This window comes from Onychomys torridus, chromosome 9 (assembly GCF_903995425.1).
Source record: "Onychomys torridus chromosome 9, mOncTor1.1, whole genome shotgun sequence".
Classification (NCBI taxonomy): Eukaryota; Metazoa; Chordata; class Mammalia; order Rodentia; family Cricetidae; genus Onychomys; species Onychomys torridus.
In genome coordinates, this window is record NC_050451.1 from 40703218 (window position 1) to 40727113 (window position 23896).

General features: G+C 43.3%; 1 protein-coding gene and 1 pseudogene across 1 annotated transcript; one reads left to right on the forward strand and one right to left on the reverse strand.

Moving 5' to 3' along the window:
• Positions 1-207: 207 nt before the first annotated feature.
• Positions 208-21845, reverse strand: Ttc5 (tetratricopeptide repeat domain 5). The gene is made up of 10 exons (XM_036199894.1): positions 21770-21845; positions 20433-20565; positions 14277-14488; positions 13682-13832; positions 11845-11936; positions 10130-10186; positions 9308-9454; positions 8642-8856; positions 4388-4532; positions 208-791 (listed from the first exon to the last, which is right to left on the reverse strand). The coding sequence occupies exons 1-10, from the start codon at positions 21815-21817 to the stop codon at positions 672-674; spliced, it is 1320 nt and encodes a 439-aa protein (XP_036055787.1). The 5' UTR covers positions 21818-21845; the 3' UTR covers positions 208-671.
• Positions 21846-23504: 1659 nt separating this feature from the next.
• On the forward strand, positions 23505-23896 carry LOC118590707 (annotated as a pseudogene).

Here is a 23896-nt window from a genome sequence, read left to right on the forward strand (position 1 = left end):
AGAACCCTTATAACAGAAGAGAATAAGGAGACAAAACTATAGGGTAAATTTTTTTTCCAAACAAATTTAATTTTGTTCCAGCACTAAGGAAGAGGAAGAACCTTTTTTTTTTTTCTTTTTCTTTTTCTTTTTTTTTTCTTGTGAGACATAATCTCACTAATGTAGTCCTGGCTAGCCTGGAACTCACTATATAGGATCAGGCTAGCCTCAAAGAGACCTACCTTCCTCTGCTTCCTAAGTGTTGGAATTAAAGGTGTCCCACAACACCCATCAGAATTTAAATCTAAAAATTAAAAAAAAAAAAAAAAAATTCTCAAAAATGATAGAAAAGTTAAGCCCCTCAGCAATAAATAGTAATCGGATATATACAAACATATTAGACTCAGGAAGGGGCAACAACAGGGATCTTGGTACTGTCAAAACATCTCCAAACTCGGGGAAAAGAGTCTCCCATAACAGGGCCCAAAAGCAGTTCCATGAGTGCTCTGTCCTCCCTCTCAGTCAGCACATTTGGGGAGGCAGGAGGAATAAACCAGGGTAGTGATGGCTCCGCAGAGGGCTGGGATGCCACAGGGAAAAGAGCCGCCAACTATGTTACAGGGCAGAGGAAGAGAAATCTCCATTCACAACACCCGGTAAGCTTCTCTCTGGGCCTCCACTCCTCCGCCAGGTCATTCGCATTGTGGCCTGGAAGCCACGGTGGCCGTGGCTTGGCTGTTAGAGTTCTGTGGCTTTCCGTTCACCACCAGCAGGAGAGGCGTCTCCACTCGAACACTGGAGAAGGAATAGTCCTAAAAGACAGGCCAACTCATCACAGATCAAGGTCAAGTAACTTATTCCACCTACCCTTACCCCTGCACGCCACCCCTTACCTCCATCTTACACTGGATAAAGGTGGACAAAGGAGACAGTTCCTGAGACAGATAGGACACCAGCAATACAATTACAAGAATATGACAGTCCCCCACTCAAGAAAAGCAAACTGCCTGTGAAAAGGGAGCCACAGCTCCCGGAGAATCTGCGCTTCTCCACAGTGTCTAGAAACAGATAGCGGCCAGCCAGAAGCATGGGAACTTGCTAGTCTCTGTGTAAAGCCCCAAATTAAACTGCCAAGTACAAATTAAGATTACTTCTTTTTTATGTTCATGAGAAACAGACTATGTAAAGGAACTTAAGCATTGTCCTAATAGCGGAAAAGGGACCAGCTCATCTTCCCAGCTCAGAAGGATGTTGAGCTGTGTGGGCTACTGGAAGAACCACACCCAAGAAATGCTTGGTTGGCAATGTGAAGCAGGCTCTTCTAAGCCACAGTAAAATTCTCACGAGGCTTTTTTGCTTTTTTTTTTTTTTTTTTTAACAAAGTCCCAACAAGAATATCAGCAAGTATGGAGGAATTAAAAGCAATTCATATGAGAAACATAATCAATAAACTTATAAGAAAATGCATTTAGTAAACATTATTGGCGCTATATCTTCCAGGTAATTTGTCAAGAATTTTGTTCCAGTGTTAAGAAGGAAATTATAGGAGCTGGAGAGATGGTTCAACAGTTAAAAGCATATACTAGCCTTCCAGAGGAACCAAATTTGGTTCCCAGTACCAACATCAGGTAGCTTACAACTGCCTATAATTCCAGTTTCAGAGGATCCGATGCCCTTTTCTGGCCTCCAAGGGTACCAGGCACATACATGGTGCACATACATACAGGCAGACAAAACACCCATCCACATGAAAACACAATAAAGTATATATAAAATATGTACAAATTAAAAGGCTGGCAAGGTTGCCCAATGGTTAAAGCACTTGCTGTGCAAGCCAGATGACCTAAAAAAATCCCCAGAAGGACAAGTTAGAAGGAAGGAGCCAACTCCTAAAGCTGTCCTGACCTCCACACACATCACAGCATACACATCTGTGCATGCACACAGGGACACGGACACACACACACACACACACACACACACACACACACACACACACACATACAATTGCTTTTTAAGTTTTAAATAGAAATAATCCTTATCTTGTAGGCTATACAACAGATAGAGAACCAGATTTGGTCAGTGTACCATAGGCTGCTGCCCTGACCTAAATGGTAAGAATATGCCTAAGTATCATCTCTCATGTTTTGGTTTTATAGGTTTACTTATTCTACTCTTATGTATGTATGAATGTGCACATGTGTGCCCGTGCCCATGGCGGTCGGACGAGGGGGCCAGACGAGGGGGTCGGATCCCCTGGACCAGAGCTGTGAGCCACCGTGTGGGTGCTGAAAATCAACCTGAGACCTCTACAGGAGCAGCAGGAGTTCTTATCTGGGCCATCTCTCCAGCCTGGCTCCATGTTTTAGAATGTCTAAGTGTTCAGTAAATGTCAACTCTCATCATCACTACTGCATCTCAAGTCCAAAGAACACAGGTGTAAAATCTATTAGAGATGTTCACACAGACATGCATATAACATCTTGTTTTACTGCAGCCCAAAGAGCCCACTTCACATCGTTGGTCAAGCGCTTCCCAGGTGAGGCTCTTCCAGTAGCCTGTTTACAGCTCAGCCACCTCTGAACTAGGATGAGCTGGTACCTTTTCTGTTATCAGGAAAATGTCTAAAATTCCTTTGCATAGCCTGTTTCTCATTAACATATAAAAGACGAGCCAGGCGTGATGGTGCACACCTTTAATCTCAGCACTTGGGAGGCAGAGGCAGGAGGACCTCTTGTGAGTTCAGCTTGGTCTACACAGTGAGTTCCAGGATAGTCAGGGCTATGTAGAGAGACCCTGTCTCAAAAAAACAAAAATAAAAAAACTAATAAACTAAGATGTGTTCACTAGTTACCACTAGAATGTCTAGGAGATATTTCAGCCCATTCTTTAATTTATTTTTGCTTACTAGTAGTTTTCCTTTACAATAAAATACAGATATAGCTGTGTGTAATACAACTATACACATTTACATATTTATATATGTAAAATAAGTCCACATGCTTATATGTGTAAATACAAATATATATTACACAGGCAAATATACATGTCTGTAAATAATACACATGAAAGCACACGTATAAATAATATATACACAAAATCACACATGTATCATATACATGTAAATATACAGAAAAATACACACATCACACATGTGTAACTAATACATCCAAACAAAAGTATATATAGCACACACATGTGTATAATGCATATACACCAAAGCATGCATATTATATGTTGGATATAATACATACACACAAATGTACACACACATATATATATAAATAAATATATATAATACATAAACACAAGCATACACCACATGTGTATATAATACACATACAAAAGCACACATAAATATGATGCATACACACAAGAACATACACATATTACTCATTCATATATTAATACACACAAAAGCACATACATATCACACATGTGTATATAATACATATACATCAATGCACTCATTAGACAGATAATATATACACATAAACACGCACACGTATATAATACACACACACACACACACACAAACGCACATATCACACGTGTATATAGTACTATGCTAGCTAGTTTTTATGTCATCTTGACACAAGCTAAAGTCATCAGAGCAGAGGGAACCTCAATCGAGAAAACACTCCCATGAGATGGCTGGTGGGCAAGCCTATGTAGTGCATTTCCTTGATTAATAATTGATGGGGGCGGGCCTACACGTGGGTGGTGCCACCTGGTCCTGAGTGCTGTAAGAAAGCTCCGAGGAGCAGCCTGGTCAGCTGTGTGTGTTCTTCCAGTCTCTGCACCAGTTCCTGCCCAGTTTCCTTTGCTGGAGGACTGGGATGCAGAAGTACAAGACAAAACAAACCCCTTCCTCCTCAAGCTGCCTTTGGTCCTGGTGTTTTAATACAACCATGTTTCTACTGTCTGTAAGACAAGTACATACACACAAAAGCAAACACATATCACACACATGTATATACAGTACATACACACAAAAGCAAGCACATATCACACACATATACAGTACATACACACACAACACACATGTAAATACAGTACATACACACAAAAGCACACACATATAACACACATGTATATAAAGTACATACACACAAAAGCACACACATATAACACACATGTATATACAGTACATACACACAAAAGCAAACACATATCACACACATATACAGTACATACACACAAAAGCAAACACATATAACACACATGTATATACAGTAAATATACACAAAAGCAAACACATATATCACACACACACATATACAGTACATACACACAGAAGCACATACATATCATATACACATGCATTACTTTTACTTCTGTGTTCTGAAGAGATAAATTTGGTGCTATTTACAGAGAGGTGAGTTACAGACTACTGGACATTACTCACCTTTCCCTTGTGCTGAATTTGGTGATGCCGAAGGTTGGGCTCAGGAATGGCTACAGAGTCCCCAATGAGCACTCCCCAGCTCTGCACCACATTATACACCATCACTGCATAGCAAGGACCATCTGAATCCACCAAGCCAAAGGTGCTTCCACATTCATGTGGGTTAGAGGGAGAGAGAAAAAACATTAAAGGTTTGTGGGCAGGAAGGAATAGAAACAGTGTTTTAAAATACAGCAAAATAATGAATGCTTTCTTGGTCACTTGCTTAGAAGTCTACAAGTATTATTATCCACTATATATGTCTGAATCCTCATTTATCTTGGGTTTTATACCTTTAGGAAACATTAACGAGGCTCCATAATTATGTCACTCCACTAAGAACTTAGGATACATACACACTGAGGTCATTCAAAAAATGTTAATAATGAACCAACCCAAAATACTGCAGCTAGACCATTTATTCCTGGCCTAACAATTTAACTAACACACACACTGAACCAAACCCTCTACAATCACTATCAATTTAGGTTGATTCCACAAACTTTGATTAACTACTACATATCACGCATTGTTAGCAGTTAAGATATTAATACAGCTGTAAATGTCCCATAATCTAGCAGGAGTCAGATAAAAACAAAACCACTCAGGTTGGGGAGTAGCTTGATGGGAGGATGTTTGATTGCTGGAACATAACTACAATTCTGGCACACAGAAAGCTCAGCTAAAAAGATCCCAAGTTCAAGGCCATTTTGAAACACATAGAATTTACAATCAGCCTGGACTATGCAGTAAAACCCCATTCAAAAAGCAAAAGGGAAAATAAGGAAAAGCAGGGAGAAAATAGGGAAAACCAGTAATTAAAACAGGAACGCCAAACCCACATGGTGGCACAAGTAATCCCAGCATTGGTGAGGAGATGCAGGGGGCCCTGTATGAAGGCCAGTTACTCTGTCCAAAAAACTGGGTAGTGCTAGGGGGGTGGTTCAATGATTCAAGCCCTCGCCGCACCAGCATGAGACCTAGAATTCAGAGCCTCGGAATCACATTGATGTGAGGGCTGCACTGGCCACCTGTAATTCCAGCCCAGGAAGCCGGACACAAGGGGTCCCAGGAACAAACTGACCAGCTAGACTACAGCAGCCAGCTCAGGGTTCAACTGAGAAACCCTTTCTCAGTGAATAAGGGGGAGAGCAAACTGAGGAAGACTTTTAACATCAACCTCGGCACCCTACACACACACACACACACACACACACACACACACACGCACACGCACACGCACACGCACACGCGCACACACACACACACAAGCAGGCAAAATACTCATGCACACAAAATAAAATTTTAAAAATGTTTTAACGAACAAATAGCCAGAAGGCCAGCAAGATGGCTCTGCAGGTAAAGGTGGTTACTGCCTAGGATCAAACTCAGAACATGTGCACTACACATGTAAGAATTGGCATGTATCTCCCAACTGCAGCATTTCCTCCTAATTGAAATATGTACTCCAAGAGAGAAGGGAAGGCTCACCAGCCTCAACATGTCACATGTGCAGGAGAACATAAAAAGTGGAAGATTCGCGGTGGTGGCACATACCTGTAATCTCAGCACTCAGGAGGCAGAGGCAGGTGGATCTCTGTGAGTTCGAGGCCAGCCTGGACTACAGAGCTAGTCCAGGACAGGCTCCAAAGCTACAAAGAAACCCTGTCTCGAAAAACCAAAAAAAAAAAAAAAAAAGTGGAAGATTCTTGAGGGCCAATAAGGTAAAAGGGAGTAAACAGTGCTGGGGGTGGACCATGCAAACTTCAGAGAGAGAGATGTGCTGAATGCACAGAGAGCGCCAGTTTTCAGTTTTCAGGAGTCATCACCCATGTTGGAGTGGGCTTTCTGGCTACGCAGGTGCTTTTGGTCATGCTTGCTCCTTGTGAGTAACCCTGCACCCATACTCCTGTTTGTAACTGCAATTAAAAAAACAAAAACAAAAACAAAAAGAACAACTCATTGCTTCACCAAATCGGACATTGGTGCAATCGTTATTTTTGTCTGTCCTGACCTCTCTTTCTGGTGTAAGTAGACATGTATGTTGTATCTTGCAAGGAAAAAAAAAATCTGTCACACAAGTACCAACTCCAAAAAGTTGTCCCCCTACCTTCACATGCACGGCATGGCACATTGCATGCATGATCACATGTACACACATAATAAAAAAGGGGGAGGGGATAATTTAAAAAAGAAAAGAGGCTCAGCATGCTGGTGCACATCCAGCACTTGAGAGGCAGAGCCAGGTGGATCTCTGTGAGGCCAAGGCCAGACTGCTCTACATAGTGAGTTCTAGGACAGCCAGAGCTGCACAGAGAGACCTGCCTCCAAAGGAAGAAGAAAGGTAAGTGGGGATGCTATAGAGACATATAGCAGGAGCGTGGAGACAGTGGTGGTCCACTGCACACAGATCACAAGCCTGTGGCCCAGTGTCTGAAAGACAAGGGTGGGCATGGAGATAGGAAGGTATCATTGCAGGGCTGAGGCTAGCCCAATAAACAAATCACTGCAGTAGGAAAGAACTCAACCAGAGAACAAGAAGTGTGTGAAGGACCAAGCGGGCATGGTACTCATTAAATCCTGAGTTTTCAAGATTTAAACATTTTTCTGAGCTGGGAAGATGGCTCCGTGGGTAAGGTGCCAGCCACTGAGGCTGACAATCTGAGTTCATCCCCAGGACGCACATAGTGGAAGGGAGAAACCAAATCCCCAGGTTCATCTCTGAGCCCGACACATGCTCCACGGCATGTGCATACTCACACCTGCTCATGACATGAGGCATAAATGTCGTTAAATTTTTTCTAAGTGAATAGTCTAACTCCCTCCTTTCCTGGACTGTAAGCATGCTCTACATGTGTCCTTTACATTTTTTTTCTTACTTCCTAAACATTATGCCAAAACTCAAATAAATGAATACTAAAATACAATCCCTCTGCTCAACAAGTCCCCTGCCTGAAAAGACAATTCTTGAATACAGAGCTGGTTTTGTTTTGCCACACAGAGCAAACTAAGTAACAATAAGTCAGAAAGCAAGTTATCTGTATATTAAAACAGAAAGAGAGAGAGAGAGAGAGAGAGAGAGAGAGAGAGAGAAAGAGAGAAGGAGGAGGAGGAGGAAGAGGAGGAGGAGGAGGAGGAGGAGGAGGAGGAGGAGGAGAAGAAGAAGAAAGGAAAAGAAGACAGTAAAACCCTGAAAGCGAAAGCAAGACCCCAACCAGGCCTCTACTCTAACAGGAAGCTCACCTTCCAGAACTATCTGGAAACAGAGTATAAATTTGTCTTTCTTCAACTCTGTGATCCTGAACACTCAAAGAAAATGAAGAATTTTAAAGTTTCTCTGTCTTACTTTAAAAACCACCTGTTGGGCTGGAGAGATGGCTCAGAGGTTAAGAGCACTCACTGGTTGTTCTTCCAGAGGTCCTGAGTTCAATTCCCAGTACCCACATGGTGACTCACAACCATCTGTAATGAGATCTGGTGCCCTCTTCTGGCCTGCAGTCATACATGCTGTATACATAATAAATAAATAAATAAATCTTTAAAAAAAAAAAAAAACTGTCAAGGGGGCTGCAGAGATGACTCGTGGATTAAGAGCGTTTGTTGATCCTGCAGAGGACCCAGGTTCAGTTCCCAGGATCTACACGGTGGTGTATAACCATCCATAACTCCAGTTCCAGGGAAGCTGACACCTTCTGAACGTCACACACAGCACGCATGCATACAAACAGACAAACACTCATATGCATTTTTAAAAAATGACCTGACAGTTTCAGATAATCAATTTAGGAACTCACAAAGCACCAAAGTCAGGGGAAAACAACAGGCAATGGCAGAACCCACAAACGCCAGCAAGATGGCCCATCGGGTTAAAGTGCTCAAGCCTAGCAGCCTAAGTTTGATCCTGGAACCCCACACGCTGGAAAAACTCCCACAAAGTTGTTCTCAGACCTCTACATGAAGACTGTGGCACACGTGCCTGTTACACACATACACAAAATAAATATAACAACTGTATTACTGTAAAAATAATAATAATAATAATAATAATAATAATAATAATAAAAGAGATTATTAGGTATCTCCTAGACAAGGCTTGCACATGGAGCGGGTTCCATAAAGTAATAAAAGCCAGTAATTTATGAACTGTCTTTACTGGCCAGAAAAGGCCAGGCAGTAAGAACAATTACTTCACGGGGAAGGGGAAGTGAAACTCACAAGGGGACTTTCTCCTCTGTGGTTAGGCTGAACACCACCTTTCCCAGGACCACAGCACCACTGTTCACACCAGGCTGCAGCGTGCTGAGTGGCTTGAGCTCCAAGGTCACCTTCTGCCCTGAGGCTGACTGATAGCGCCCGTCACCACAAGGGCCCAGATGTGCTGGACGCAAGCTTCCCAGCATGCTCTGGAGTTTTTTGGGTTTTGTCTTCCCCTGCAAAGGAAAGAAAATAGATCAGCTGGAAACAGGTATACTGACTGAGTCGATTTTTTCTCTCAACCTGCCCACCTAGCCGCCACCTGTAGTGGGTAGCCATCCCAGCATTGGCCTGGAAGTTCCAACCCCCATTGAGGCTTCAGTAATGGTCACACCCACAAGGCGGGGCGGAGGGAGGAAGCTGAAGACCCAGGATGGAGAGGAGAGGTCTCTCTTGGTACTGGGACCCTGGACGCAGGAGGTTGACCGAGCAGAGTTCTCCAGAGAACACCGCCGGACTGCGCCATCCCTTTCCCAGACCCTGCAACCTACCCCTTCATTTGTAAGTTATCCCACAAAATAATCCTCCCTTTTAACTACGTGGAGTGGCCTTAAAAATTTCACCAATAGCCACCTATCCCTATTTCTTTTGTATTTGACTGACAGCTCGGTCCTTACCCATCTTTACCTTGCTCTCCAGGAGGCTGGATAGCCTAGTGAGGAAGTCCAAGAGTTGTTGCTCTCGCTGCCGGGGCTCTGGCCATGCAGGGTCCAGTGCTGCCGCCTGAGAGAAACCCTCTAGGGCCTCCCCATAACTCTCTTCATATTTATGTAACTGTAGGAAAGTAAGCCAGGTGATCAGCACAAACCACCTACGCAGAGGAAATGCCACCATGGACTACGAATCCAGAGAAAACTGTCTGCCTCTCAGCCATGCTCCTGCCCTACACTGAGCACCATTCCTCTGGGCCAAAGTGAAGACGGAGTAAAGACAAACTCATTTCCAAGAGGCTCACAGACTCTGAAGCAGTGAGGCATGCTGGGTAACGGTTGCTCTATTCATCCGTAAAGCCACCTCCCCATTCTCTAAGTCCTCTCCATGCCTCAGGCCCTCCCTTCCCTCAAGTGACTCTTCCAGGCGGAGGTCACACTGAGCTAGTTCTTCCTAAGAAGAATCAGGCTTTCCTCTCATGGTCTGTGTCCAACTTTGTCCCTGTATAACTCGGTTACCCTCAGGAGCTAAGGCTCAGCTGTCCTTTTTTGAAGACATTTTTATTTGGTAAGTGTTTTGCCTGTATGTATGTGCACCACATGTACGCAGTACACTCAGAGGTAAGAAGAGAGTATCAGGTCCCCTAGAACTGAAGTTATAGCCACATAGGTGCTGGGAACCGAACCCAGGTCCTCTACCAGAGCAGCAAGTGCTGTCAACCTCTAGACCATCTCTCCAGCCCCTCTATGTCCTGTTTAGTCTACCTTCAGATGACCGCCACCCACAGGCCTCACTTACCGTCGCCCTGTTCAGATGAAGGTCGGGATTGCTAGAAGCTTTCCTGTCGACCTTCTCCTACGATGGGATAAAAAGATCATCAATACATCCTGACTCGGTTTTAAGGATACCCAAGCTCAACATGTCCCAAGTTTCATTTCCTTAGAAAAAACTAGAGGTTCTACCTTGCCAAAATGCTATTCATCAGTACCTAAGGGTATGGAACATCACTCTGCCTCTGAAGCCTTGAAGATATAAAGCTGACTGCATGTGTGGAGCTTTAAAATAGAGTTATAACTAACCCACATAGTATTATAAAAATAGATGAAAGATAAAAACATGAAATAATTCAGATTTTTTAAATTAAGTCATGACATAGATACAAACGAGGAAAGCCTAAAGCAGAAACGGTGACTTAACCCAGTTCCTCTGCCATAAGCATGGCTCCAAATGTAGGCAAAGCCATGCCCTGAATCAAGCTCTTTATACCGACACAGTAAGTCACAGTCTGACTCTAAAACGGAGGGACAAAGCTGTAAGACACGGCAGAGAAATGTACTGGGGAAAAACTGCAGTGCTGAGGCATTTTAATTATGTTCAATACCTGGGCACAGCAACGTGGGCTAAGGTTATTTAAACAGCTGTTTCAAAGACGTTTTTAAATGCAGAAGAGGAGAATAAGACCTAAAAACAACTATGTGCTGGGCGGTGGTGGCACACGCCTTTAATCCCAACACTCAGGAGGCAGAGGCCAGTGGATCGGAGTTCGAGGCCAGCCTGGTCTACAGAACGAGTTCCAGAACAGCCTGGGCTACACAGAGAAACCCTGTCTCAAAAAAAAGAAAAAAACCTATGAGGCAGAGGAAAATACAAAATTTTGAAGGCACAGTCTTGAAAATGTAAATATTCACAAAATTAGCATAAAAAAGCAGGCATGTCTATAACACCAGCTCTAAGGAGGCAGAGATGGAGGGACCCCAAGTTCGAGGCCAGCCTGGGTTTCATGAGACCCTGTTTATAAAATAAAGAAATATATCATTTGGGGTAGAATACAATTCCTCTGCCCTTTGGGCAGTCTCTGAACCACAAGTATGAATTCACCATAGCTGCTTCCTTACTCTGCCAGGAGGCGCAGAGAGCTACAGTGAGTTAAAGAGCAAGTTACTATGCCAAAGAAACCTGAACGCCAAGAACAGAGATGAATATGAAGGTCACATAAAGAGCGGTCAGCATGGTATGAGCCTTCTAACAGTGAAGAGACAGGCGCTCAAGGCCTCAGGGAACCCAACCCCAGGCAAGTGTCGTCAATATAAACACGGCTTAGACCACAGAGTGACGTGTAAGCTCCACTGTGTGGCTTCCTGGAAACAGCGCACACTAAGCCTAACTGTGGGAGACCCGGAGCCATGTCACGCAATTTACCTTGGAATTTTCAGAGCTTCCCTTTTCTTTTAAAATTATGCAAGTATGATTTGACTGAGCTTTTGGCCCTACTAAAGAGAGATGAACAGGCTCCATGATTTCATTATGCATGCCTGTAGGACACTGAGGCAACTCAAGGAGTTACCTGTCCCCAAGGCACCGTCCCTCATATCTTATAAAATGTCACCTACGTAGACACGTGAGCTGCTAGCAACCTCTGCCAGCACTACTTCCTAAAGGAGCCCAGGAAGGACAACACGCCCCTGATGTAGTCGCTGCCTCTACATCCGCCCTGGGTGATCGCAAGTACTTACTGCTTGGGCATAGGCACCGAGGGCTTGCTGGGAGATCTTAGGGTTCTGGCCAGTATTGAAATAAAGAGAGAGATACGCATTCCCCAGGATATCTGCAAGAGCAACAGCAGTGGGCCATCTCAGAGCCCAGTCCAAGATACGACCAGCAGCTCTCGGAAGTCTGTATGTTTAAAGTTTTTATTAGCATATATTTTGGTATATAATAATGAGTTTCACTATGACAGTCCCATACATGCACAGAATGGATTTTGATTGTACATATGCCCTCCGTTACCCGTCTCCTGTCCCCCTTCCACGTCCACTGACCCCCTTCTTCCCAATCAACGCCTCTTCTACTTCCATCTCTCTGTTTATTTTAACCCTACGAGGCATGGGCACCTTACCAGTGGTCACAACACAGAAGAAAATGTCTCTCCCTCCCCCAACAACCATTAACTCCCTAAACATCCTGGGGGGGGGGGGGGGTGTCTTGTAAGCCCTGCTACAAAAAAAAAAAAAAAATGAATGCAGCTTTTGTGCTTCCATAATTTTCTTTTTTTAAAATTCACTTATTTTTATTTTATGTGTGTGAATGTTTAGCCTGCATGTATGTCAGTGCACCACACCATGCAATGCCTGTGGAGGCCACAAGAGGGCCTCAGATCTTGTGGAACTGGAGTTACAGACAGTTGTGAGATGCAATGCAGATGCTGGGAATTGAACCTGGATCTTTTGGAAGAGCAACCTGTGCTCTTAACTACTGAGCCATCTCTCCAGCCTTTCCTCCCTCACCCCCTAAGTCAGGATATCATCAATGTAGCCCTGGCTGGCCTCAAACTAACAAAGATCCACCTGCCTCTGAATAGACACTCAGAAGTCTATTTCTGAAAAGCCCTACCTATTACCCAAACCAGGTATTACACTGTATTGATTTAGTTAAAATTCTACTGAGATAAACAGATAAACATGAACTCTCAACAGATCTGACAAAAGCCCTGTGTATGTTAGATTTACTTGGGGGGGGGGGGTATGTTGATTTTGGGATTTTTTTGGGAGGGGTCACTTGACATAAGCTAGAGTCATCTGAGAAGAGAGAGAATCAATTGATAAGATGCCTCCATCAAATTGGACAGAAGGTACGTCCGTGGGACATTTCTTGATCAATGATTGATCAAGGGCCTAACCTACTGTGGGCAGTGCCACACCTGGACAGGTGGTCCTGAGTTGCATAAGAAAGCGGGTTAACCGTGAGCCTGGAAAGCAAACCAGTAAGCGGTATTCCTGCTTCAATTCCCGTCTCCAGGTTCCTGCCTTGAGTTCCTGCCCCAACTTCCCTTCACTGCGGATGGTTACATGCTGAAATAAATCCTTTCCTCCCCAAGCTGCTTTGGGTCACGATGTTTATGGCAGCAATAGAAGGTAAACAAGGACACCCTACATTGCTTACAGGGAAGCGTAAGTCTCCTGTCTTAGATCAAGAGATGCAAGAGTTCCAATAGCAGCTCATCAAAATAAGTTTAGAGGGGCTGAAGGTCACCTCAGCAGTTATGGGTGCTTGCTGCAGAATCATAAGGGCAGAGGTTGGATCCCAGCACTCATGTAATAAGCCAAGCATCCAGCACACATCAGTAACTCCACCTAGGGATGTAACAGCATCTTCTGGCCTCCACATGTGCATGGGCATTCATACATGCATGTGAGACACACCACACACACACACACACACACACACACACACACACAATTTAAAAAAAAACCAAGTTTAGGGCTTCACAGCTGGACTCCTGATGGTTCTAGTACGTAGCCACGGCTGAGCACCACCACCATACAAGCCTGGAGATCTTCTCCTAACACTCACACCAGGAGCGGCCATCGAGGACATCCATCTGCACCGCCAACTTAGCCTGTCGGACACTGTCCATGACATGACGAGAATGTTCATCTCCGGAGTCAGTCTGCAACTGGCGAAGCACCATGGACAGGTTTTGCAGGGAGACCTTGTTCTTGCACTGCAGATGGAAGAGACACACACTCAACTTTCCGACTCCACCTCCCCTCCAGCTCCACACTGGCCTCAGCTGCTCCTAATTCCTCTCTTGTCCTATCTTGCCGCTAAGTGCGCCTTCGAAGCCTACAGATAACCCTGGATGCTATTTTCTTCTCACCCAGGCCAAACCTAATTCCCTCCTTCATCCTTTCTCAGGCCTCTCTTCCTATCCCAGGTGTGCTCTCCACCCTTTCTCCCTCCAGAGTCTATTCTCCCCGTTCAGATTATTATTATTTTTTTTTTTTGGAGCTGAGGACCGAACCCAGGGCCTAGCAAGCGCTCTACCACTGAGCTAAAATCCTCAACCCCTCAGATTAATTTCTTATCTGCTATTCTTCTCTTAGAAAAATTCAAAGAGCCAAAGGAATCCGTAACCTCCCAACTCGGGGAGGAACGGGCAGCTCACATGGGTGAGGGCTCCTGAGAAGCAGGTGTGGGCAGCTGCAACGTCCCCTTTCTTCCAGTACACTTCACCCAGCTGGTTCCAGGCTTCTACCAGCTCAGGCTCCAGCTTCACAGCCTTTGACAGAAGCGCCTCAGCCTTAGGGCTATACTCAGGGGTCACATTCAGTGCCTTCCCCCTCAGCATGAGAGCCTGTGCCTCACCCTGGACAGAACCTAGGAAGAAAGGTAAAGATCGGGCAGTGAGACACCAGGGAATTTTTTTCTCGGCTGGAGACTCCACCTAACCTTAGTGCAGACCCAGCTTTGCTCCTTTCTGGGGATCCTCTTGGCCTTGCCTTCCAGCTCATCCCCATTCCTTTGCATCAGCCACCAATACCCAGAAACACTTTTTATACCTGGGACCCGCAGTGGACACACCTGGCTGGGACTCAGCAGGAGATTTTCACTACCATCCTTCACGCTCTTCCTCCCATCTGATTCCAGTCCCTGGCGACTCTTCCTCTTTGTGGAGACCAGGCCTCACCTACTCTTTGTCTTACTCTTACTGCAAGCTACTTTACACACAGGAGCTCCTCCACCTATCATACTTCCCATTCCCTGGGGACTCATGGTGTGGACCCATCCCCTTAGGTCTCTCCCTCAGACCAAATCTATAAATAATAGAAATACAGAAGGAGAAGAAACCCAGATCAAAGGCACAGAAAATATTTCCAACAAAATCATACAAGAAAATTTCCCCAAACTAAAGGGAGTGCCTACCAAGGTACAAGACGCATACAGCACACTAAATAAAATGCCCCAGATCACATATATGATGGTTTGAATGATTGGCCCCCATAAACTCATAGGGAGTGGCACTATTTGGAGGTGTGACCTTATTGGAGTAGGTATGGCCTTGTTGGAGGAAGTATGTCACTGTGGAGGTGGGCTTTGAGGTCTGTATATGCTCAAGCCACACCCAGTCAATCCAACCACTTCCTGTTGCCTGCGGATCAAGATGTAGAACTCAGCTCCTGCTCTAGCACCAGGTCTGCCTGCATGCCACCATGCTTCCTGCTATGAGGATAATGAACTAAACCTCTGAACTCCAAGTGAGCCACCACAGTTAAATGTTTTCCTTTATAAGAGTTGCCATGGTCATGGTGTCTCTTCAAAGCAATAGAAACCCTAACTAACACACAATAATCAAAACATTAAATGTACAGAATAAAAAAAGAATATCAAAAGCCCTGAGGGGAAAAGACAAAGTAATATACAAAAGCAGGCCCAGTAGAATAAAACCTGACTTCTAAATGGATGTCTCCAAAATCCAGAAGGACCTGAAAGGATATTCTGCAAACTATAAATAACCAGAGATACCTATCCAGACTACTATACCCAACAAAGCTATCAATCACAACAGAAGAAAAGCATCCCACAATAAAATCAAATATAAGCAGTATCTATCTACCCATCCAGTTCTACTGAAGACACTAGAAGAGAAACTACAGAAGGTTTTAATCATACCCAAGAACATGAAGAAATAATCCCAGAACAGCAAATCAAAAGAGGGGGAGACTCCACACCATAACAACAAAATACAGAAATCAAAAATCACTGCTCATTGACGACTCATTATCAATGGCCTCAACTCCCTAATAAAAAGACACAGACTAAGAGAATGGATTAGAAAACAGGATCCATCGCTCTCCTGCATCCCAGAAACACACCTTATCCCATTAAAGGAAGACATCACTAAGGATAAAAGGATGGGAGAATGATATTCCAAGTAAATGGATCCCAAAAGCAAGCAGGTATAACCATTTTAACATATGACAAAACAGACTTGAAACCAGACCATTGAGAAGAAATAGGGAGGGACACCTATAGGTGACACCGAGAGGACACAGCAGTCCTAAACATGTATGCATCAAACAGGAGGTATCAAAGTTCCCAAGAGAAACACCACAACTGTTGAAATTACACAGTGACCGACAGTGGGTAAATTTAATACCTTACTCTTGCCACGAGACAGAACATTAGGTTAGTTTAAGATAGAAGAAGCAGATAACAAGAAGCCTGCCACGGCCATACAGTTTCTAAACAATGTAAGTTTCTGTGTGCTTTCTTGGTTGGGTCTGAGCGACTGTGGGACTGGCGGGTAAGAGAGATTTGTCCTGACTGGGCCAGGCAGGAAAACTCTAACTACAAATGGCATCCAACGTGTTGGCAAGAATTTCCACCTAAAACCTGAGGAAAAAGATTCTAAAACGGAGCTAAAAACAGCTTCCTAGTTGTCTCTCTCAAGTTAGCGGCAGCCTGCCCGTTTGAGCTACTATGGCGGGTTTCTGGCATGTGCATCTGACCTGCAGTATGGCGGGAATGAGGAATCTACAAGTGGCACTTTACTCTGCTGCATGTTGGATTTAGCCTTTGCGAGTTTTAAAAAAAAAAAAAGGTTTCTGGGTTATGCGCTGCTTTGATAGAACTGCTTTTGATAGTTGATGGTACACATGGCTCCAGACCCAGAGCTGGTGGTAAACTGTACCACCGCCATGTTGGGAAGCTGAGGTGGGCGGAGCCAGCAGCCACAGTGGCGTTTCAGTCTTACAAAGATGGATATTACACAGAGAATCTGGTTTATGTTGTCTTTGGGATTTTTAACTGCAGAAAAAGATTTGATCATAAAAGCTGTTGAGTTAAACAAACATGTAAATTTTAAAGGTACCTTGACTTCAAAATTTGGATATAAGGATATGTTGCTTTGGAAAGGAGTCTCTGCTTTTGTTTCCACAGAAAGCCAGAGGCTATGGATTTGTTCCAGATTAAGATACATCAGGTTTGATCAGCCAAGACCACCTGAAAGGTCTCCAATGACACCATGGCCCAGATGATCCAACATCCAGAATGGTTTCAAGGCAACTGGCTCAGAGGTTTACCCTCAAGGAATACTCCATAATCCTAAAATTTTCTTTGTGTTCCCATAACATATAACGCCCCCCTCCAGCAGGAAGTAGTAAGAGAAACTATGTCCAAATTCCCAGCTGGCTTTGGAGATGGAATTGGCTCACTCCTTCTCTAAACCCAGACATATTGCTAAAAGAAAAGGTTAAGAGATTCTTGTGTCCCAAATCAGAAGAGCCCTCTGGTGTGGGACAGAGAAAAACCAATATTTTTATTTAAACCAGGTTGATTATAAATGTGATCTCTTTCTAAAGAAGAAAAGGGGATATGATATAGATATAATAGTCTGAAAGTGTAGATTAAGGAACTTATTTCTAAAGAGCAACAACTTGTTTAAAATGTTTTACATTGGTATAGATTTTATTCTATTGATACAAACTTAAAGTTAATTTTGTTATACTGTGTGTATATTTCTACTCTTGTTTAAGGTATTATGTTTGTACAGCTCATTTAAAATTGTAATGGATAATTCAAAATAGATTAATAACTGGTCATCTATGATAATCATACTCATAGCCATGTTAGTTAAGTCTTCTAGGTATACACAGCGATATTTCAGATAGACAGGTAATCTTCAAACACTTCAAAGGTCTACAGAATATGGCATTTAAAATATTTTTAAAATTTAGACTTTCTGGACAGTGAGACATGTCTGCTTCTGGCAACACCGATTTACTTCAGAGAGGAGGATGGGCATTGAAGACACTTCATATGGAGTTTATCTTCACCTTGGCCAAAATAGCCATTTGGGCAAGAAACTGTTCTTGCCTGGACTGCTTGATCAACTGGACATGCAGGACCCATAGAAAGGTGACCACTGAACTTTGCTTGACAAAATGGTCCTTCAGGTTCCTGCTTCACAGAGGAAACTGCCAGACATTCTACAGGACAATGAGAGAAGTGACCGAGAGACTCTAGCCCTGTAGGCTGAAAACAAATGCCCCAACTTTACAAAGGAACATTAGGTGACTGTCCAGGCTGCCAGCTGTCTCTGTCTACTCTTGCAAGACTCCTGAAAAATGCTTACATCCTTCTCCCAGTTCTCAGGTAATATTATATCCTTCTGAGGTCTTTGATGTGGTTGAAGACTAGATAGTTATAATTTCCTCAGTTATGATAAAAGATAAGTTAGATATAAAACCTTAGACTCACAAATATAAGATAGATAGGATATCTTCTTTAATATTGTAACTGTAATTCTTCTTGATAATTGTTTTGTTATATGTAATTTTACTATGTAAAAGTTAAAACCGTCCTTTAAAAAAAAAAGAAAAGGGGAAGTGCTGTGGATATCGCTCTGTGTAAATAAAGTTCTGATTGGCCAGTGGCCAGGCAGGAAGTATAGGTGGGACAAGAGAGAAGAGAATTCTGGGAAGTAGAAGGCTGGGGAGAGACACCGCCAGCCGCTGCCATGAAAAGCAACATATGAAGACACTGGTAAGCCACAAGCCATGTGGCAAAGTACAGACTAACAGAAATGGGTTAATTTAAGATAGAAGAAGTAGATAACAAGAAGCCTGCCACAGCCATACAATTTCTAAACAATGTAAGTTTCTGTGTGCTTTCTTGGTTGGGTCTGAGCGACTGTGGGACTGGTGGGTAAGAGAGATTTGTCCTGACTGGGCCAGGAAGGAAAACTCTAACTACAATTAGACAAAAACCAAACAGAGAAATGCTGGGGTTAAATAACGTCATAAATCAATCAGAGTTAGCAGGTGGTTACAGGACATTCCACCCAAACATAAAAGAATGTACCTTCTGCTCAGCACCTCATGGAACGTTCTCCAAATTTTACCACACACTCAGACACAAAGCAAGCCTCAATATATATAAGAAAACTGAAATAACACCCTGCACCCTATCTGACTACCATGGATTAGTGCTGGACATGAACAACAACAGAAAGTATGGAAACTCTTGGACCCTGAACTACTGAATGAAAAATTAGTCAAGAGAGAAATTAAGGGGGTGGGGATTTAGCTCAGTGGTAGAGCGCTTGCCTAGCAAGCGCAAGGCCCAGGGTTCAATCCTCAGCTCCAAAAAAAAAGAGAGAGAGAAATTAAGAAGGAAATCAAGAATTGTTAAGAACTGAGTGAAAATAAAAACAAACTATACTTAAACTTATGGGATACGATGAAGGCAGTTCTAAGAGGCGAGCTCATAGCACTACATGCCTATATAAAGAAAATTAGAAAGACTTATTAGAAACTTAATAGCACACCTGAAAGCTCTAGGACAAAAAGAAGAAAATAACACCCAAAAAGAGTAGACGGCAAGAAATAATAAAACTCAGGGCTGAAATAAACAAAATAGAAACATAAATAAATAAATAAATTACAAAGAATCGATGAAATGAATAGTTCGTTCTTCGAAAAAAAAATCAGTAAGATTGACAAACCATTAGCCAAACTAACTAAGAGACAGAAAGAGAAAATCCAAATTAATAGAATTATAGATGAAAAGGGGACATCACAACAGACCCAAGGAAATCCAGAGACTCACAAGGACACACTTTAAAACTCTACACTCCATCAAACTGGAAAACCAAAGAGAAATGGATGAATTTCTTAATATATATGACCTACCAATGTTAAATGAAGATCAGATAAACAATTTAAACAGAGCTAGAGAATTTCCTAGATAAACAAAAGCAGTAATTAAAAGTCCTCAGCCAACAAGACTTTAGAGCTGAGCTTGGGAAAGAGACAGTGGGGGAATTTCTTATCAGGTTAAAAGATTAGACTTCAGCCAGGAAGTAACTTAGAATCTTCAAGAACACCTGAGCGTCTGTGTGTGTGTGGTAGCACACACCTATAATCCCAACACTGGGAGCCAAAGGCAGCAGATTTCAAGGTGATTTCAAAGCCAGCCTGGTCAAATTCATTTCAAGGCCAGCCTAGTCTACATTCAAATTCTAGGACAGGCAGTGCAACATAGTGAGACTCTGTCTTAAAAAAAAAAAAAAAAAGAGAGAGACGGAAAAATCAGGTTAGCATATTAAGATTATTGCAAAAAGTATATTCTTTTACACCATTTGCTATAATCAAATCTTTGGAGTGACAGAGTCCTATCCCCCCACAGGAGCATGACAATACTCTGGTCTAACCTACAGCAGCCACACACAGGATACAACATAGTCCACAGAGAAAGAATCAAGCAATACCATCACACTTGAGTGAAGGGCAGGGAGGCGCATGCCCCCTGGTGCTCATACCCAGTACTTCGTCCATCTGCTGCAGGGTCTTCTCCATCTCATCCCGCACATCCTGCTGCTTCCGCCCTGCATCCTCAACACTGTGTGTCTCAAAGTAGCTGTCTCGAAATGAGTAGAGTTGATCCACCAGTTCCTAGAAAAAAAACACAGAATCATTCAATAAAGAGTACCAAACAAAAAGATTTTATATTAACTGCACAGCCTCTGGCCTAGCAACACTGGTTCTCTTGCCTCACATGAGGCACAGCAAAAAAAGAAGGTTCCAAATGTTACAGATCAGGAGGAAGGGCCAGGATCATAGGATCTCATGGTCCCAAGCTGTTCCACACTGGCCCCTGAGCACTACATATGTACCAATCTCTCACAGCTCAAGCAGGGCTTCCCTATGACCACATCACAGACGGGAGAGGGGCACCTTGAGACTTGAAATAAACTAAAACCAACTAGATCATTCTATCTTATTCTGGTCCCCAAAACTTTGCAATTTAGCATTAAAGCTGGACTTTTGAGTAGGGGAAATGGCCTCCTGAGTAAAGGCAAGTGTCTGCGGCCAAGCCTGATGACCTGAGCTTGGCTCCCAGAACCCACATGGTAAAGGGAGTCAGCCAACTTCTACAAGCTGTCCTCTGACCTCTACACATGTACCCTGGCATGCACCCAAGAAACAAAGAAACTTGATCAGTGCTTTAAAATTTGTCAGAATTAGCGGGGCATGGTGGCTATCCCTTGGGAGGCAAAGGCATATGGACCTGTGTGAGTTCGAGGCCAGCCTGGCCGACAAAGAACCAGAGCTACAAAAAAAAAAAGACCCTGTCTCAAAAAAGAAACAAATAGTTAGACATATATAAGCATAGTTCTAGTTTAAATTCCAGGATGTCTTAGACACCAAACTGAGTTCCTAAGGATTAAGGAAAATCTTGATCATTAAAACAAAAGTAAAGACACAAACTGGAAGGAAACTCCTTTCTGCCTTTCTTGAAAAGTCACCTGGGGAGAGGGTGGGGTTAAGAGATAACAGAGTAAATCCTAAAACTAACAAACCAGGGCAGCTGCCTCTGCAGTCCATCCCTGAGTGTGGCCAAGTTCAAAGCAGAAAGATGCTGAAGAAATGGCTGCTGTGGAGATCAAAACAACTCCGTTAACAGTCGAGGCGACCTGCCACTCGTTAGCACGCTACTACTCGGTACCGAGAAATCCCGACCCGGCGGACTACCTCCGGGCTCTCACCAAGCAGCCGCAGCACAGGCTGAACCCCCGTCCTCCGCCGCCCCGGCCCTGACCACTGCACTTCCTCCTTCCACAGCAACCAGGCAAAGGTTTTTAACTCACAGCCTCACCTGCAATTTCTGCAAGACGCGCTTCGCTTCTTCCTCTTCATCAGCCATCGTTCCAGCCACTGCCGGATTCTCCGCCCCCGCCCCCAACTTTGTAACCACAGAGACTCAGCCGTGCTCACGATGAAACCACAGCGACATCTAGGGCTCTGGAGGCCCACCTGCCCCTCAGAGACATAGCTGCAAACCAACTTCATCCAAATTTAGGTAGCTCGAAGATGCCCTGGGACCGCCTTGGGTTTTGTTTTGCTTCGTTTTATTGTTTTTTGTTTTTTGTTGGGTTTTTTTTTCTTTTTTTTTTTTGAAGCAGGATCTCACCACATAGATCATACTGGCCTCACTGTGATTATGTAGTCCAAGGCTGGCGTGGACAGCCCTTTTGCCTCAGCCTCCCAGCTGGGATAGCAAGCACATATTGAGTTTGTGATCACTTTCAGTTTCATAAACTTCCTTTCCAATTTCCAGAATCAAAATGTTCTTAGCTTAATTACATTCAAATTTTTTTGTGTGCATTCTTGTCCTTGCTTATATCACTCTTAAAATCCAAGACCGGTTATCAAAGCCCACGTGGTAGGTGGTATTTGGGAGGGAAGGTACTACCAGACTAACCAGTCTAAATATTTTCCAACTTTGAGGATGTCTGCACATGTAGCTTTTAGCATTTTTAATGCATTATCCTAATAAGTCTGCTATGTTTGGGCTGCCATGCCACCATACTGTACATTATTAATGTTCTCATAGTCACTACTTTCAAAAGGAAACCTAAGAAACGATCTGAAGAGAGAAACAAGGGAGTTTGAGAACTACAGGTAGCCTGAGAAAATTCTTTTTACTGTATTTTCCGTTTTTTACCTTGAACATGAATTGATTATTCAAAAATAAACATTTTAAATCTTCTGCTTTTTTGAGACAGTGTTTCATGTATCCCAAGGTGGCCTGGAACTTGCTATGTAGCCAAAAATGACCTCTAATTCCCAATCTTCCTGCCTCCACTTCCCAAGTGCCTGATGTTTAACTTTTTAGGCAGGATCTCCCTATGTAGGCTCGGCTGTTCTCAAACTCTTTATGTAGGACAGGGAGGCCTCAAACTCACAGAGGTCATCCTGTCTCTGCCTACGGGGATTATAGACATGCATTACCAATTTAATTCATGTTTAATTTAATGTTAAATCATTTGCTAAAAGACGATCTCTACAAAGAGATATTAGATACTTCCAATAGTGATTGCTTCCAAAGAGACTGAGCAGCAGAAACAAAGAAGGAATCATTTTCCTCTGTGCTTTTCTCATACCTTTAAGGAAAAAAAAAAAAAAAAGCCCACAAAGGGGCTGTAGAAGTGGTTAAGAGCACTGGCTGTTCATCTAGAGGACTCAGGTTCCTCAATTCTCAGCATTCAAATGGTCCCTTACAACTGTCTGTAACTCCAATTCTAAGGTATCTGACATCCTCCCATGGACATTCATGCAGGCTGAACACCAGTGCACACAGAATAAGAAATAAATCACAAAAATAGATAAAAAAAGACTGCCATGCAAACTAAACTCAAATAGTTTTTAAAGAAACATAATATTCCTGAACAGTTTATATTTTTAGTTTCACTTATACCCTGCTTATATTTCAAACTGCTCAAGATACTTATTTCCTCACACCCTTTTCCAACAAAATTGAAAGACCTCATAGGAAAAAAAAATTCTTATTTCATACTATAATCTGTAAAATGTACTTTATCAGCTATAAAATGTCGATTTTTACTTTTGGACCTGGTGTTAAGTGCTCCAAGGAGGTAGGCACTGCCATTAGAGAGGCATCATCTTTGCCAAGCTTCCCATTATCCCTGTGCAGAAAGGCTACTGGGGGAACAAGATTGGCAAGCCCCACACTGTTCCATGCAAGGAGACAGGCTACTGTGTTCTGTGCTGGTCTCATCCCTGTCCCCAGAGGAACTGGCAATGTCTTTGCTCCTGTGCCCAAGAAGCTGCTGCTGATGGCCAACATGGATGACTGCTACACATCAGCCAGGGGCTGCACTGCCATGCTGGGCAACACTGCCAAGGTTTGATGCCATCTCCAAGACTTGCAGCTACTTGACCCTGACCTCTGGAAAGACTGTTCATCAAGTCTCCTTATTAG

Coding starts and splice junctions, on each gene's coding strand:
- Ttc5 (XM_036199894.1), bottom strand. CDS start 21,817: ATGGCTGATGAAGAGGAAGAAGCGAAGCGCGTCTTGCAGAAATTGCAG. Junction 20,566..21,769: donor GCGTCTTGCAGAAATTGCAG/GTGAGGCTGTGA, acceptor TTTTTTTTCTAG/GAACTGGTGGATCAACTCTA. Junction 4,533..8,641: donor ACAGAGGAGAAAGTCCCCTT/GTGAGTTTCACT, acceptor TGAATGTGGAAG/CACCTTTGGCTTGGTGGATT.